General features: G+C 41.6%; 1 protein-coding gene across 1 annotated transcript; it reads right to left on the bottom strand.

The window, feature by feature from the left end:
* Positions 1-2,649: 2,649 nt before the first annotated feature.
* otud7b (OTU deubiquitinase 7B) lies at positions 2,650-18,283 on the bottom strand. Its single transcript, XM_088998996.1, has 11 exons — positions 18,102-18,283; positions 13,678-13,759; positions 12,571-12,783; positions 11,516-11,617; positions 10,415-10,542; positions 9,506-9,612; positions 9,303-9,430; positions 8,584-8,733; positions 8,124-8,238; positions 6,276-6,354; positions 2,650-5,086 (listed from the first exon to the last, which is right to left on the bottom strand). The coding sequence occupies exons 1-11, from the start codon at positions 18,126-18,128 to the stop codon at positions 3,749-3,751; spliced, it is 2,469 nt and encodes an 822-aa protein (XP_088855122.1). The 5' UTR covers positions 18,129-18,283; the 3' UTR covers positions 2,650-3,748.
* Between the last annotated feature and the right edge of the window lie 289 nt (positions 18,284-18,572).

Below are 18,572 nucleotides of genomic sequence, written 5' to 3'. Positions count from 1 at the left end.
CTTATATATCAACATAAGTTGTATGAATCCTCAATATATTTCTTAATACATATAATGGGTCAATCATTTTGACTTGGTCATTTCAAAAGTAGCAAAAAAGTGTAAGCGCTCCTCGCTTTGGCCATACCACACTCGAAGGTACACACAGCATATTTTAAATACAATGAGAATTTATTCAAATGGTGCAAAACAAACAAACCAAAAATAAAAAGAATGTCAGAATTACAATAACAACCTCTTCAAAAATAATTAATCATTATTATACCAAATCAAATGCTCTTTCTGTTAACATTGCAAAGTCAAAAGCTTTTCGGGGACTTTGAAAAGCAGTAAAAATAATAACATTACACAAAAAAGGAAACGTAATAATGCATACATTTGGTTTCAGATGGGTCGTTTTCATGCACAGTCCCATGCGGTTTGTCCATTCTGCTGTAGAAAAATAAAGTATAAACAATTATTAGGCGGTTTTTTTTGTGGGGTTGTAGAAAAGAAGCAATAGACAAGTTGGGAAGGCGAGGCAGGGCAGGGGTAGCGACGTATTTGACTGGCTAACTTCGGTGGAGCATTCCAAGCAAACATTTGGGACTTTTAACAAAAGTATAAAAAATAACTCTACAATCTCTGTTTTGCCATTTTAGCTTGAAATCCAAAACAAGAGCATCGTCATGGCGACACCCCTGCTTTATCGTTCAAACGTCAGTTCGTTCTTAGGAGGATTCACAAAAGATAACAGCTGGGATCACTTTTATGGGAAGTGACTGGTCGCATAGATTTGTTTTCATACGCTAAAGCGGGCATAAGAAACATACACAAGGAGCTAATGCTAATGTTAGTTTTTTTAAAGCAAAATATATGTACCGTTGACCCTGCACACTGGTAGATTGGCACCCACATTCGTAGACTTTTGTCCAATTTTTGATTTTTAATATTTTTGGGATAGGGGGGGTCTCAATTGTTTTTTGGGTGGCATATAAATTGATTTTTTTTTGTGTTTTTGGAAGAATTGGTTTGCATCCATTTTCTGATTACTCATTAGTGTTGCGCGTATGTTGAAGACTATCGCAGCCATCTTTGGGCAGTAGGCGAAGGACACCCTGAACCGGTTACCAGCTAATCATAGGACACATAGACAAACATTTCGTGTTCCAAGGGGAATTTTTGGAGCGTTCAATCAGCCTCAATCGTGAGTTCATGACCCGGTTCGGCCTCCCTGTGTGGAGTTTGTATGTTCTTCCTGGGCCCCGCGTGGGTTTTCTCCAGGTCCTCCGGTCCAAATTGGACCGAGGTGTGAGTGTGAGAGTGAATGGTTGCTTGTGCTCTGCGATTGGCTGGCAACCAATTTAGACCACGACCCCAATAAGGATGAAGCAGTCTGGAAAATGGATGGATGGGAGGGAGGGAGGAAACCACAGTACCCGAAGAAAACCCACGCAGGGATGGGGTGAATTTGCAAACTGCGTACAGGAAGCCCGGAACCGGAATAAAATCCTTCACAGCTCGGGTCTGTGAGGCGGATTTGCGAACCAGTCACCAAAGTGTCTACCTCAATGTATTTCAATGGTGGGGGTCCATTGTACTGTCCCTTTAAAAAATAAAACAGTAGTCATCCACCCCTGATGGTACTCTTCTGCTCTTTGTCCACACTTGTCGGACATGTTTTGGCATACTAGTACTGTTTTTTTTTTTCACTTTGGAGAATTGATTTATCATCCAGCATAGACTCCCAAATACAGTGAGACCTCAACTTACAAACTTTTTGTCTTACAAACGTCAAATTTATGAAAATTAAACCTTATAATAAGCACTATTTTCATAATACACACCCACCACGGCTCGCGGAGTGATCTTCGGCGGAAGCACACGACCGAACAGCACCAGAGGTTAAGTTACCAACAGTCCTTATCGAAGGTGACTCTCCTTCCATAAGCCATCAACGACCATCAAAAAGGTAAATTAAACTATTTTACAGCACAGTTTATTTCTTTAATTACAGTCCTTATGGAATGTGACTCTTTCCAAACAGCAATTCCCTTTGACCTCGGACCTCCAACGCCATTCCATCAAGCCATAAATGACCATCACAAATGTAAATAAAGTGACTTTATGATACAATGCAGTGTATTTCTTTCATTACAATACAATAGCACATTTATTATACACAGAATAAGGTATGTTGTGTGTAGTTTTAAGGCTTATTCAGTTGAAAAGTATATTTTATGGAAACCCGGGAACGGATTATTCCCATTTTAATGGTTTCCTATGGGAAAAATATTTTTGAGATACACACTTTTCGCCTTACACACTCTGTCTGGGAACCAATTAAGTTCGTAAGTTGAGGTCTCACTGTATCGTCTTTGGGGTCACGATCAAGACATTTGAACGCCCAAAGACATTAATAGTAAGACAGTTGTGCTACGGGTGTGGTGACTTGTCTTAATCGTGATGAAAAGAGCATATTAGTATAAGGAGCTTACGCTGGATATAACACGGAAGTATGAAACGGAACGCTAGGGTGTGGGGGAATCCCATTTGAGACGAGCACCAAAGCCTTGGGGAGGAGGTCCTGACCAAAAAGTGCTTGGATTTGTGCAGAGAAGACGGGAAAGTGGCCATGGTGCCTTTAGAACTTTCCGAATGAAGCAGGACAAAAGACACACACACACACACACACACACACACACACACACACACACACACACACACACACACACACACACACACACACACACACACACACACACACACACACACACACACACGAAAACAAAAATAAAATTAAACAAAACCCTGGTGAGCCTTGGAGGAGGTCATGGTCCTCAAGAGTTGAGACACTGTCAGTGCTTAGATGTTAGTTGGAGCCTCATTTCCATCAAGTGGTATGGTTTCACTTGGGTAACCCATTTGGACTTATTCTTGACCCCCCCTTATACACACATACAATCACACTCAATCACGTACACACACACACACACACATTCCTGTTTCAATGGTTTTGTGAGGTGCGGATAACTCCAGATAAGGAGGACCACGGATTGCTGATAAGTTTAGAGAAGAACTAGGGTTACATTTGAACACTAAATGTCACCCCATTTCCCACGTCAACTTCTTTAAAGACAAAGAAATAAAAAAATCGACTTGAAACTGAAATTACAGCTGGAGTGAGGTTTCTGAATGGGTACATTCAAAGTCCTCACCCCTGTATAATTTGGTTAAAATAACGTTTTACTTCTTGTGGTATGAACTTTTTCCTCTCATTAACCACGCACACACACACACACACAGACACAAACACACATAAACACACACAGTGAGTCAAAAGTGTGTGTATTCAAGTGAACTGAAAATACACACCAAAAAAAAAATCATTTTGGGTGAATTTGTGAGGACCTCTCTGAAACTTTAACAGATGCATATATAGAGCCTCGAGAAGCCTTTAGAATGAAAAACCTATGAAGACTGGCCAAAAGGTCCTCACTTGTCAAAAATGTCCTCACTACGTATGGTATAAAATGTTAGTGGTCCTCACAAGAATAGTCATACAAACCCACACACACACACACACACACACGGACAACCGCATTAGAGCCGCAGCAAAAAAAGATTGTAACATAAGTGCAGTTTTCCAGGGATGAGAGACCACCCGGTTTGAGTCTAGGGACCATGTCTCTTCCCCGAACTAGGACCCCGAAGCCAATCGTGCTCAAACTGAACTAAAGAAGGCCACTCATTACGAGGGAAAATCGGGTCAGAACCTCTGGATGACCGACTCCGTGTCCTTGTTATTGCGATAGCAGGACGAGCAGTAGTTCCCTGTCTCGGGTAGTCCGTAGTACACACAGTTGGGGGTCCGACAAAGACTGGAAGGCAGGCTGGGAAGAGCGCCCATGCTGCCCAGGGAGTAGTGGCGCTCCGTTGGAAGCGCACGACCCGGTTCCAGGAAACCGTTGGTGGGGCAGAATCTGGTATAGTCCGGCGGGATGAGCTCTGGGCGGTACGAGGACACCGCGTGGTTAGGGTACTGAGAGTTCGGTGTGTGAGGGGTGCCGCCCTGCGCACCGGCGGAGCAGTGCCTCGGGAGGGTGATGTACGACGGGTAGGAGGGCGCCGGCGAACCGCCGGCCAATTGCCGTCGGGTGTCAACATAGTGCATGCGGAGGTGCGCCGTAGAGGGCGTGTCGTCCGTCAGGGAGGGTCTGGGGATGGGCACCGCGCTGGAGTACATGTTTGGGCTAAGGAGCGACGTCTTGAGCTGGTTGAACGACGGCGACGAATTGTCACCAGGGTTAACCGTCAGCGGTCCGTTTTTGGGTGGGGCTACAGCGTAGGCCACGCCCTTGCGTTCGGCCTCGCGTCGTTGCTCCTGTTCAGCCCGGGAGCGTTCTTCTACCTCGGTGAGGTAGCGCTGAATCCTCTGCTTCCGTAGCGGGTGCTGGTTGTCGGTGGTTAGCATGCCGGCGAAAACGAACTTCCTTTCGCCGTGCATGGCCGCCTTGATGATGCCCAGGCTGACTTTGACGTCGGCGCCGTACTTGTAGGTCTCGCCTTCCGTGACGCTTCCGCTGCTGCCCGTACCGTTCAGACGCTCGCTGCCCGATGAGGGCGAACCTTTGGCGGAATCTTCCGACGCGTTGGGGGTAGCCGGCGAACCGTCCTTAAAGTTCTTCTCTGCTTCCGTCGAGCCCTTCTTTTTATGTCCGCTCTCCTTCTTGCTTTGTCCGACACCCCCGTTTTTTCCCGTCATGAGACCGCCCACGTTGCGCTTGAACTTACTGCCTAGCGTCTTCCCGAAGCTACCCAGTTTATTAGCGACCGACTCCGCCCTCTTTTTCTCCTTCTCCTTCTTCGCTTTATCTTTTTGTCCCATCGTGGGCGTACCTCCGTTGGAGGACGAGGACGAAGCGGACGAGTTGTTCTTGGCCGAGGCGCCGCCGCCGTTCACCGTGGATCCCACGGGGGCAGCGTCTCCGTTGCCGTTGGAACTACTGCTGACGGATTCCTTGTCCGACTCGCCCGAGTCCGGAGGCGTGCGGACGTCGTCTCCGGCTGACGCGGTGGGCGACTCCGGTTGGGCCAGCGGCGCTTGCTAGAATGAAAGCAAATACCGTTAAGGGCCAGAATACACGCGGAGGACCCCAGAGCAATCAATAAACAATGACACCAAACTCTCGTATGTCCTATGTAGTAAGACTGACTGCAGGCTCTGCCTATACCACTTCCTGCTTCCGTGGCTATTTTATTGCTCTGGTGTAACATCACGGCAGCGTGACCTTTGAGTAGGGTTGGACCGTCAGGGCCTGCAAGACCTTCTCCGCTTACCTAAAAATATCTGAATCACAGACTGATGTTAATTATATTTTGTCCATGAATTCTTGTGAGATAATTTCAAATTGTCTTTCAGCTTCCTGTCATTAGTTTTCCTCTGTTGCGCTGCTTCCTGATGCGTGTTTTCGTATTTAAGCATATAACCAATCACATTTTAGCCATTATTTGTTAACACGGTCAGAAATCGACCTGGACGCCTTCACAATCAGTTCTGCAGGCCGTGGAGCATAAAATAAGAGTCGATGAATCTGTTGCTTTAACCGATTCGAACAGATTCGAGTTGCACTGGCAAAGTCAAATTTTGATTGGTGACTAAAATGATTGGCTAGTCACTAACCAATAATAGTATCACGAGCTCCTCGTGATAAGCGCATACTGGCCAGAACTAGCACAATGTATCTGAAGCGAGCTGCATCAGCAAATATATTATTGTGTTGATTTAATAGCAGTTTTGTCAACCCATAATGGCTGAAGGAGGAGAAGAAATAGATTTGGAGTTGGAGATTTACTGTCAATTTTCAAGACAAACTTTTCAAGAAAAAATGGCCATCATTAACAAAGGTCGGATAGTTATTTCCAGGCTAATGGTCCCCTAGAGTGGACTAGTACTAAATCACACCACACTTTTTTCAATCGCAGCTATGGATTGATTCAGACATAGCACTAGTGAAGGCCTAGCGATGAAATCCACAGCTCGCCACTGCCGTCTAGTAGATTCCGCCGTAACCCTTTCCAAACCCATAGAGATTTTAATTGATGTTTAAATCTATTTGAACTTTGGATGTGTATAATCTGTTATTAAAAGTCATTAAGCGTCTACTCCTGTGGTTTGGTGTACTCCAATTGGGTTTCATTCACTCCCTCTGATTCTATTATGTTTGTTGATTATCTTCAAGTATCTCAACAAGAACTGGTGTAAATTGGAAGAGTGTCCTGCAAGTTGTCCTCACCTCGCAGGGCAGCGGCAGCCAGTTGACAGTCATGTAGCTGTGAAGCATCTGGAGCTTCGCTTCCAACGAGAGAGTCACACTAAGAGGAGGAATGGTTTGTTGTTATATACACTGAGACCTCAACTTACGAACTTAATTGGTTCCCAGACAGAGTGTGTAAGGCGAAAAGTGTGTATCTCAAAAATATTTTTCCCATAGGAAACCATTAAAATGGGAATAATCTGTTCCCGGGTTACCATAAAATATACTTTTCAACTAAATAAGCCTTAAAACTACACACAACATACCTTAATCTATGTATAATAAATATGCTATTGCATTGCAAAGAAAGAAATACACTGCATTGTATCATAAAGTCACTTTATTTACATTTGTGATGGTCATTTATGGCTTGATGGAATGGCGTTGGAGGTCGAAGGTCAAAGGGAATTGCATGAGGACTGTAATTAAAGAAATAAACTGTGCTGTAAAATAAGGGTTTATTTATCTTTTTGATGGTCGTTGATGGCTTATGGAAGGAGAGTCACCTTCCATAAGGACTGTTGGTGCTGTTCGGTCGTGTGCTTCCGCCGAAGATCACTCCACCAGCCGTGGTGGGTGTGTATTATGAAAATAGTGCTTATTATAAGGTTTAATTTTCATAAATTTGACGTTTGTAAGACGAAAAGTTTGTAAATTAAGGTGTTTGTAAGTTGAGGTCTCACTGTATTGCTTTGAATTGTGTGGTCAAGCCAGCGGCTTGTGTCATTCAATTGAAAACGCATGCTTTCAAAATTGAGCGAGATGGGCGGCCTACTCCATTTTTAGGGAAACAAAATCAATCGAATAAATGCGGGCAATAAATAAATCAAAACCAATTACAGTAAAAAATAAAAAATAATCATAAAAATCATCAGAATAAAAACTGCTTTGGCCCCGTCTTGTTTAAACTTTACCAAAACAATACTAATACTAATACTAATACTAATACTAATACTTTCTAAAACCCAACGAGGGTGGTCTCAGGAACAGGAAAAAAGTCAGTTTCTCCACTCCATTCATAGAAACTACTTAGAGCTAATCACTGTTGAGCAAATGTTGCTAATCTGGAGTCACGGCTCAATCCCGAAATAGAGACACAGTACGTAAATACTTAAAAGGGCGGCGCGGAAGCTACATGTTTACGTTTTCCAACCAGAATATGGAAAGCTAGAGAAATGAAGACATATATTTTGCAGCCACAAAAATAAATACAGAAATAAATAAATGGGTGAATAAAGAAGTGAACAAATAAATGCACAAATAAATAAATATATATACATAAATAAATACACTATACTATAGATGAAGACAGAGTGACAGAGACAGCTAGCTATCTGTCTCTATCTCTCTAGCTAGATAGTAGCTATAAAGTAGCTAGATAGATAGTAGCTAGAAGGTAGCAAGCTAGATAGCTAGCCAGCTCTCTGTCTCTCTAGCTAGAAAGTAGCTAGCTAGATAGTAGCTAGTAGCTAGACGGCAGCTTGCTAGCTCGCTAGAGAGCTAGATAGCTAGCTAGATAGCTGGATAGATATGTTAACTGTCTATAAGAGTTGTGAATAGTGCTTACAAATTAAATGTATTATTTTTATTATAAATCAATAGATAAATAAATAAAGTATGCATTCCAAATAACTACATCAAAGGTAGTAAAATAAAGTTACATTAAAAAAAATGATTGTGATCATCATGGAAAAATAACATGGACGCGAACATGGCTCACTGAGGTGAAACCTGTATACTTTTTAGGTTATAAAAAGCAAAAAAAAAGAGGGATAATTTGAAAGAGATAATGATGAACAAAATATAAAATGAGAGTAAAGTCAGCACCTGCCAAGCTTTTTGTTGTTGGTGTCATCCTTCCCCCATTCCCAGTCTTGTCCTGGATCCACGGCAAAGTGCAAAGGCAGCATTTTGTGCTCTGAGTCAGTCAGCGGGATGACCACTGCCAAAAAAAAAACAACAAAAAAAAAAAAGCAAATTCAACACAAAAGACACAGATAATCCAATCTTTAGCATTTTCTGCACCCTCTTTGTTGTATGAAGCAATTCTAGATGAAAAAGGAGATGATCCAAGCGTCCTTTTCACCAGTGGATCAGGGACGTCATGGTGAAAGGTGCACGTTTGCTACAAACTAAATGTTGAAAGCAAACATGAACCAGTAGTATCCATTAACAAAAAGAGATTGTCTCATATCTCCTGTCCTACGTAAATCCGCTTCAATTCCAAGCCGCGAAATGGAATGCTAAATAAATAAATACTAAATAAATAAATAAATAAATGAGCCACCTTGCTCGACCACGCCGTCCTTCTGCTCCATGGGCACCAGCGCCGAAAAGTGAGCCTGGTCGTAGGCCAGCACCAGCGGCGAGCGATGACACACGGTGGACGCCACCTCCAAGGGGAGGAAGATGCCCCCGAACGGAATGGGGGCAAAGGCTGTGATGGGACAAACGAGGATGTGACTTTAAGAACACGAAAAAGTGGCCATAACATTCCATAACAATCCGTAAGAATCGAATTATCCAATCGTTGGTGAGAAAAATGGAGTAATAATAATAATACATTTCATTTTGAAGCGCTTTTCAAAACTCTCAAGGTCACGTTACAGTCACAGGATATGTTTTTCTGTGGTTGAGCAGCGCGCTCAACCACGGCTACGTTCACTCAACCCAGAAGTAACTCAAATAGATATAGAGCTAGCTAGCTAATATATAGCTATCTATATAGCTAATCGATAGCTAGCTAGATAGCCAGCACGCCAGCTAGATAGCTAATAGATAGCAAACAGGTAGCTAATAGATGGGAAATAGATAGATAGCTAGTTAGATAGCTAGCGAGATAGCTAGCTAGCTAGATCGCTATCGAGTAAGCCATTATGGCGTCACTTGTCAGTGTTTAAGACTGACACAACTTGATGGGCAAGACCAGGGTAAAATATGAACCAATCTTTGATCTTTTCTTCGCATTTTGTGTCGCTAAAATAAACAAAAAAAAATATTGCCAACCTTCTCCCCCAGAGTCCCTCAGCATGGTGTCGGCCACCACCACGATGGGTCGCTTCAGAATGTGGGCCAAGACAAACACATGGAACTCCTCCAGGCTCTCATACACGGGCTCGTCCGAGGATTCCCCCCTGGAGGGGGACATTGTAAGTTAGTGTCAAGCCGTGCCATAAAACGTCATGGAGATTCCGCTCGTCCTTGCTCACCTGCTGTTGACGTGGTTATTGTAGTTGACCCTGGGCTCGCTGGAGGCCAGTTTCAGCAGCTCGTTCCACTCCTTCTGCCATTCCTCCTCGCTATAGACCAGGCCCGACTGCAAAAGAGACATTTGCGTTTTTCCAGCATACATTAGCGTTTGTAGTGCTGTTACCTGCGTGTGCTAATCGCTGCCATCTAATAAGTGAGTAAGATTTATTCATATAGCACTTTTCACAGGTAAAACCACAAAGTGCTTCACAAAATTTAAAACAGTCATAATAAAAACAATACACAAAAAAAGCATGAAAAGTACAGTGATACCTTGGCTTACGAACTTAATTGGTTCAGGCGAAAAGTGTGTATCCCAAAAATTAAATTCCCATAGGAAACCATTATTAATTATTATTATTATTATTATTATTATTATTATTATTATTATTATAACCATCTATTTGAGTGTGACGCTCATAAAATGTTGTAATATTGAAATCACATTTTAGGAAACAACATTTCCTTTTTACCTCATTCGCAGCCAGACAATGTGCAATAATCTGTCCCCTCCAGTGCCAGGGTTTTTGTCATTTTCACCCAAATTCCAGAACCCACGGAATATTGAGTTTTGGGACTACATAAACATTCAATTCAGCGTAAGAAACCTTAGATTCTCTTCTTTCATCAGAAAAAAAAGTTAATTCCTAAGTTATATGGATCTGGAGTTATATGAGCTTGAAATGAGGGCGGTTGTCCAAAATACAATACAATACAATACAATACAATACAATACAATACAATACAATACAATACATCTTGATTTATATGGCGCCTTAACAACAGCTGAAGCTGTAACAAAGCGCTAACATGGTAAAAAAAAAAAAGGCAAATGCTACCCCTATGCATGGTGGACAGGTTGGACTGACCTCTTTGTTCTGCTGGGTCAGCTGCCACCTCCAGCGACGCATGAGGGCCTCCTGTTTGTCGCCGTGATCCATCTGCTCGTGCAGCGCCTTGCGTAGTGAAAGGTCACGGTCGTGACAGCCCCACATGCCTGTGCCCACCCCCAAAAAAAAAAAAAAAAAAAGAAAGAAAAAGTGCTCACTCAGACATGCAGCTGTTGCAGAGGATGAGGACAAATGTGCAACTATGTCGAGTGGGCCTTTGAGATAACAAGCATATTGGGGGTGGTGCGTAATTATACGATCAAGCAGACACAAACAAAGTTACACAACTACTGTGATCGACTCTGTGCACTGCAATAATAGTTGTCTAGAGGATAAAAAAAATATCTCTATATCTACCTGTAGATATTGCTATGTTGTCTATCTACGTGTGTTGCTCTACCATTTGTGTTCAAACACCCACGACTAACACAAGTGTCATTACTTATGATCTTTGTTTCAACTCATTCGCTGCCATTTCCGAATTTATTCGGGAATTGAAAAGCATGATGTGAAGTGCCGTTCCCCAATTTGTTTGGGTTTTGGTTTTTCTTGCGGGGGGTGCCGATAAAGCGCTGGGCGGACCTCTGGCAATATTTTTCCATTCCACGAGGGTGAAGCATTTGCCTTTTGTCCATGATAGCTTTGTTACAGTTTGAGCTGTTGTTCACGCGCTATATAAATCAATATGTATTGTATTCTGTACAGCTGCCCCCATTTCAAGATCAGATAACCCCCAACCCATATAGCTTAGGAATTAACTGTTTTTATCTGATGAATGAAGAAAGTCTTAAGTTTCTTACACTCAATTGAATGTTTATGTAGTCCTAAAACTAAAAGTATTCTGTGGGTCCTGCAATTTGAGTGAAAAATGACAAAAACCCTGGCACTGGAGTGGACACATTTTTGCACATCGACGAGCATTGAACGAGTTAAGTAAAATATGAGGCAACCTCATCTAGGAGTGTGAAAAAAATAAACAGATTGAAGACTTTAACCTTTACAGGGGCAGCAAATGAATCGAATGTGCAATATGTGCAATGTATGCCAAATTTGGACTGTAAGGTTACAATGAGAGCTGACCTAGCGAGGCGGCGTGCAACAGGCAGTTTCCGTCTCCGGTTGTTGTCAAGGGAAGCAAGCTCTGACAGTTTGGAACTACTTTGGTCCACCAGTTTAGGCGTCCTGCGGAAAATATATGTATATATAAATAAACACATCTTATAATAATAATAATAATTATAATATATTTCATTTATAAGAGCGTTTCAAAACTCTCAAGGACACTTTACAGTCACGGGATATTTTTTCTGCAGGTGAGCAGCGGTAGCCACACGTACCAGCGTACACTCAACCTGGAAGTAATGTGGTCATTACAAGAAAACCTTTATTTGTCTTACCCAATGACACAGTTTACAGCAGCAAAATAATCCACATATAAAATTTTGAAAATTAGAAAAATCCCTGAAAAATGATTTGCCAAAATTTTGAACATTAGAAAAATCCCTGAAAAATTATTAGCCAAAATTGTGACAATTAGAAAAATGCCTGGAAAAATATTTGCCAAAATTTAGAAAATTAGAAAAATCCCTGAAAAATGATTTGCCAAAATTTTGAACATTAGAAAAATCCTGAAAAAAATATTTATCAAAATTTTGAAAATTAGAAAAATCCCAGAAAAATTATTTATCAAAATTTTGAAAATTACAAAAATCCCTGAAAAATTATTTGCCAAAATTGTGACAATTAGAAAAATGCCTGGAAAAATATTTGTCAAAATTTTCAAAATTAGAAAAATCCCTGAAAAATTATTTTTCAAAATGTTGAAAATTAGAAAAATCCCAGAAAAATGATTTGCCAAAATTTTGAAAATTTGAAAAATTCCTGAAAAATTATTTGCCAAAATGTTGACAATTACAAAAATCCCAGACAAAATATTTGCCAACATTTAGAACATTTGAAAAATCCCTAATAACAACAGCAATAATAATAATCATCATCATAATCATAATAATAGTAATGAAAAAAGTATTTAGTAGTAGTGAGGCAAAATGATAATCGTACAATCATACATCTTACGTGTAGTTGTGCCGGATACATTTCCGGTCAGCATGAAACGTTCGCGTAGGCGTTATTACCGGCATGTTCCAGGGCGACCATCATGGACTTCTCGATCAGGTCCCTCTCGCTGACCTGGAAGTCGTCCTGGTACATACTGAGGTCGGGCAGCTGGAAGGTGAACTCGGGCGTATTCAGGAGTTGCTCGTCACTGCCCCCCGCGGGGCCGGAGGCGTGCGCTAGGGAAGTTGCTGCGGGCGAGGCATCGCGGGCTGCTTGACGCCCTTCGGCAGCTGAAGAAAATTTTGAAAAACACACACATAGTGGTTTAATAGAAATAATAATAATAATAATAATAATAATAATAATAAATTTCATTTATAAGCACCTTTCAAAACTCTCAAGGTCACTTTACAGTCACAGGATAAGTTTTTCTGTGGGTGAGAAGCGGTTGCCACACGCGCCAGCGTTCACTCAACCCAGAAGTAATTCAAATACATAGAAAGCTAGCTAGCTAATAGATAGGCAGCTAAACAACTTGATGATGATACTCGTACAGCGTGTTCGACCGGAAACAAATTCCTTGTGTGTTCTACATACTTGGCAATAAAGATGATTCAGATTCTGAAATACCCAGCCAGATAGTTAGCTAGCCGGACTGTTAGCTAATAGATAGCAAATAGATCGCTAAAAGACAGTTAATGGATAGCAAATAGATAGCCAGCTAAATGAACTCTAGCATATGAAAAAAACAAACTTATTAACTTGTTAGTTCCTGTTTTCCAAATAGGAGGCACCGTGTGCTTGTTTTGAGCCATTTGTCTCTCCCAATTGAGGTTCAGTGTAAATTGGCACATTCTGTAAAACAATGATTTTGCAAGCTATATTTTTTATTTTTTGGCCGATTGTCACGGTAGGTTATTTGAATACCCGAAATTGTTCCTAGGTGTAAGCAGATTATGTCTAGATGTCTGTTTAATGTGTTTTTTTTTTTATTTTACATTGGACATGCCAGACTTCAGAGGTGTAGTACCACATTCCGCCACAACATCCCAGGCAGCACTGAGCTAGAATGGGAGTTATGCTGTGTAAATTAACAAAGGAAGTCATTCCGTCAACACCGATGGAAGCCTTTTAATCTATGGTGGTAAAATGTACCACATTTCTGAAATTAGCCATTTCCTCACCTTGGGTCACGTCGTCTTGTCTCTGAAGTACAGGCCGTCCGAGTCGGGCCATTTCTTTATCCGGGGGCAGGTATGTTCTCTCCTGGGGCGAGAAAGACATCGGGTTTAAGTCAGGTTATCAAGTGTGATTGCGATTGTGTTGCAGATAATATAAAACTTAACTTATTCGCTGCCATTCCCGAATTTATTTGGGAATTGAATTCCCCAATTTGTTCGGGTTTTGTTTTTTCTTGCGGGAGGTACCGATAAAGCGCTGATCAGACCTCTGGTAATGTTTTTTCCTTCCACGAGGGGGCAGAATTTGCCTTTCGTCCATCTTAGCGCTTTGTTACAGCTTTAGCTGTTGTTAAAGCTCTATATAAATCAATATGTATGTATTGTATTTGTATAGCTTCCCCATTTCAAGATCAGATAACTCCAGACCCATATAACTTAGGAATTAATTTTTTTTCTGATGAAAGAAGAATTTCTAAGGTTTGTAACGCTGCATTGAATAGTTATGTAATCCTAAAACTCAATATTCTGCAGGTTCTGGTATTCGAGGACAATGACAAAAACCCTGGCACTGGAGTGGACCACCTTTTTTTGCACATAGTCTGGCAGTGAACGAGTTAAATAAGGTCAACATGACAATTCATCGATTGTTGATGAAATAAATATATGTAATGCTTTAAAAAAGGGGGTGGCTATTTGCTGGGAATGGAACAATATCATTTCAATCTAAAAACTTGCACATTAATTGAGTTTTGAGCATGAGGGTGGAACCAACTAAAGTCGTATATATATATTTTTTTGTCTTTAATATTTTATATCGGTAGACAGACAGACAGACAGACAGACAGATAGATAGATAGATAGATAGATAGATAGATAGATAGATAGATAGATAGATAGATAGATAGATAGATAGATAGATAGATAGATAGATAGATAGATAGATAGAGATATTTTTTTAATTTTAGTTTATTTCCTATTTTTTTTCAATTTTGTGTATTATATTTAGATACATATTTTTTATTATTTTTTTTTAATCTGAGGTGACATGCTAACAAGCTAGTGGACTGTGGCAATCAATCCATTGACATAGCCCAACAAAGAATCAATTTGCAGTCCACGCGTCATTCCCCTCCGCCTATCTTGATGAATCACATTTTCTGTCTGTGGCGATGTGACCGAGAGAGCGTGGAGAATTCCTCCTCTGGCAAATACACACACTCGCCTAACCGGGCTGATGTCAGATATTCCGCACACACCCACCCGCCGCATGCCAGCGAGGCTTCGCCGCATGCCAGAGAGGCTTCATTTGGGTCACAACACAACAATTTGCCAAGCGACACTTTTCTCTACAAGTATAGCCGCCCCCATTTCAAGCTCAGATAATGCCATATAAATTAAGAATTACGATTTTATCTGATGAAAGAAGAGAGTCCAAGGTTTCTTTCAATAAGTTTAATGTTTATGTCGTCGTTTACGCGGTGTTTAAATTTATCTCCATGGACGGAGCGGGCAGCCGCAAACAGCTGCTGGCCCGGCGATCCTGTTAGCGTTGTCGTCCGAGGTTTGCAGCGTCACTTGCAGAGTTGGGGCCTATTCCGTCAAACGCGGTCACATTAATAAGTAAGCGGCCAAGTCGCTCGGGTTAGTGGGACACACACACGTGTAGCTCCTGTGTGTGTACTGTAAACACCCCTTGCGAGTCGCAAAGGCAATAAACCAAACCGCAAGTCTGCAAGGCGCAGAAAAGTTGCACCTGACAAACAAGGGCTTTCCCGTAATTTTTCTATTTTCTTCATTAAAGGTCATGGGTGCGGTCACATTTGGGTGTGACTTCATTATCAGCATGGCAGCAAAAATATCCAGTTGAACGTGTGGAAATTACCTGACGCGGCGAGGAAAGTAGATGACGTGATGAGCGACGGATTAATGTGTTCATACAGACGCTCCCCAATTTACGAACGAGATATGTGCCGAACAGTCGTTCGTAAGGTGAATTTGTTTGTAAGTTGCTTCAGTAACAAATACAAAGTGCCTCGTGATGTCATGTTTTGTTAGCATGCCAGTCATTTCACCCGCGCATTCTGTTCCCGGTACTAGTTGCATTTGTTGTGAGAATGTCAATGACAAAAGATCTGTTTTTTTTTTTAGTTTTTTTTTTTACATTTTTACACACATTCAAAAATAGGACACATTTCACATAATCAGGGCAGAAAATAGAGAATCATGATATCATTATGATTCAATTACTGGCGCTTTGGTCTGTAACGTGTAAAAAAAAAAATGGACAAAAATTCTTCCAGACAGCCAATGCAGAATTCTACAGCCCGGATCATCACCAGAACCTCATCCTTTCACCACGTCATCCCTGTCCTTCAAGATCTCCACTGGCTTCCGGTCAAATATAGAATCAACTTTAAAATTCTTCTTCATACATTTAAAGCTATCCATAACCTTACCCCCATACCTTTCAGACCATCTTCAAATTTCTATTCCATCTCGTTTGATCAGATCCTTTTCCTCCCTCCACCTCTGTGTACCTCCCTGCCCGTCTCAGCACGATGGGGGACAGAGCTTTCAGCTGCTCTGCCTCCAAACTCTGGAACTCACTTCCTCCCAACATGCGTAACAACAATTCTCTTCCCACCTTCAAATCCCATCTCAAAACCCACCTATTTAAAATTGCATTTTCTGTGTAGCTCACTGGTGTCAGAGTCAAGGCCCGCGGGCCAAATCCGGCCCGCCACATCATTTTTTTCGGCCCGCGAAAGCAAATCAAACTTGTTAAATTCCATGATGATTGCTAAAATCTGAGCCGAAATTTCATATTTTTGGATGTCAACCACAATAAAAGTCATTATTCTTCATTTCATATTTGAAAACTAGTTATTCATTAATTTGCTGTGTGCTCTATATGTAATATTTGAAGGGATTTAAACATTCTAATGTGTTCCCCAAATTCATAACGGCCCTCGAGAGGAAACCATAACTACAATGTGGCCCGTGGCAAAAAATGACTTTGACACCCCTGGTGTAGCTCTTTCCCTTGTTTCTATTTTTAATTGCATTTTATTTATTGGATTATATTTGGGATTGTATTTTATTTATTGTAGTACCTATGCTTGTCTGTGACTGTAAAGTGTCCTTGAGAGCTTTGAAAGGTGTTTGACACAAAATGTATATTATTATAAAAACAATCAAATAGGATATGAAAACAAATGTTTCAAACCTGTCAAATTGGGCTCATCGCTGCCCTTATAAATGGTTGCAATTCCCGTATCAAAGTTGTACTATGCCGTACATTATTTGAAATGATAAAAAAATGCTAACAGGCGGAAATGCAGACAGTTTACCGCACATGTGCACGTGATGCTTTTATCAATCCAATCGTACGCAGCGATTAAAAACATATGCGATTGAGGATTACTTTTGTTGGTTTGCCGTGTCAATAGTAGCTCGGCGGCAGCATTATCGTGAGCTACTGGCAGTTGAGAGCAACTGAATTTGGTCTTAGTAAACAGATGTAGTATGCTGTACATTATTTGAAATGATAAAAAAGCGTATAAAATACGGGTAAAATGTATAAGTTGTTTTGTTGTTTAATTTTAGTATATGACGACAACAGAATGGGAGAGGGTGATTAGAATGTGTTCTCGATTATCGACATTTTTGATGACTTGATTAACTATCAGCAAACTCAATGTTAACCCCAAACACACACATACACGCACTCACGCACGCAGGGATCCAACTTGTCAATAATTTAAGAGTGTAACACGGCCTTGATAAGCAAAGAAGGCTGCACTTGTTTTTAATTGCTTGGAGCCGAAAAACAAACAGCTAAGACGTCAAAAAAAAAGAGCGTTAAGACAAGTGAAGCTTCGACGGTCGCCTCCTTAAATCTGGATTACATCACCGGCAGACTTGTGTGTGTCTGTCCACTCATGGTGACATATCCCAGTCAGACCAGTCCACTTGGATTTAGGGGACATTTTTAAAAACACCACTACAGCTGATACACACGGAAGACAATTGAGCGCAAACACAAGCGGTTATCGTCTAAAGTACCGCAACGTGCGATGTGTTTACATTGTGTCTTTGCGGATAAGTTCTTGTTGGAAGAGTAGTTGGAAAGAATCAACATGCTTACATAAAAAGAGGCGTTGGGGCGCATGTGCTGCATGCGGCTTTTCCCAGACGAGTCGTACAACTTTACCAACGCGCGGTAAACACCGCTGAACACGTCAATAAGCCCCGATAATTTTTTAACCAATATTTTTTTATCCTGGATATTGAACATGGCTGTTTTGGTGGCTAGTTGAAGATGAAGCGAATAGGCAGCTAGCCTTTAGCTGTTAGCTAAAAGAGAGCTTGTGCTCCACCCACCCCCAACCCTCCCGCTTTACCGCTTCCATCAAATTGCTTCTTACCTTGAGCAGCCCCGCGGATGTTTTCATCCTTCCCGTCCTCCGACTTTCGCCCACTCGGTGAAAATGGACAGCGGTTAACTTTGGAGCATCTTTCTCGTGGCGTAACTAAACGTCAAATCCTCAAGCCGGACCATCAGCCACAAAGTAATTTCCACTCCACTTTCGACAACAACGTCAACCGAGTGTAAAAGCCCACCCATGTCGCAAAAGGACAAATCAAAAACGAGAATAACTTCCGGGGACACCGATTTGAACCAGTCATGATAACTAGTGTTTTGACGGGCATTGCAGTTGTCCAATGGAGGTGGGACTAACCCGAAGAAGTGCCAGCTGATTGGCTTGCAGCGAAAAAGAGGGCAAGAGGGCGTTTCTTCCGGGGCAGCCTATGAACCCGTTCCTTCGGGCAGAGTGACAGATGCGTCACAGCATTTGAATGATGAGATCATCCTGTCCTGCTAGATGAAAATTGGA

This window comes from Hippocampus bargibanti, linkage group LG06, assembly GCF_051943395.1.
Source record: "Hippocampus bargibanti isolate YZ-2025 linkage group LG06, ASM5194339v1, whole genome shotgun sequence".
Taxonomy (NCBI): Eukaryota; Metazoa; Chordata; class Actinopteri; order Syngnathiformes; family Syngnathidae; genus Hippocampus; species Hippocampus bargibanti.
Note: the sequence above shows the minus strand (reverse complement) of the source record. Positions and strands in the feature narration are given on the sequence as shown.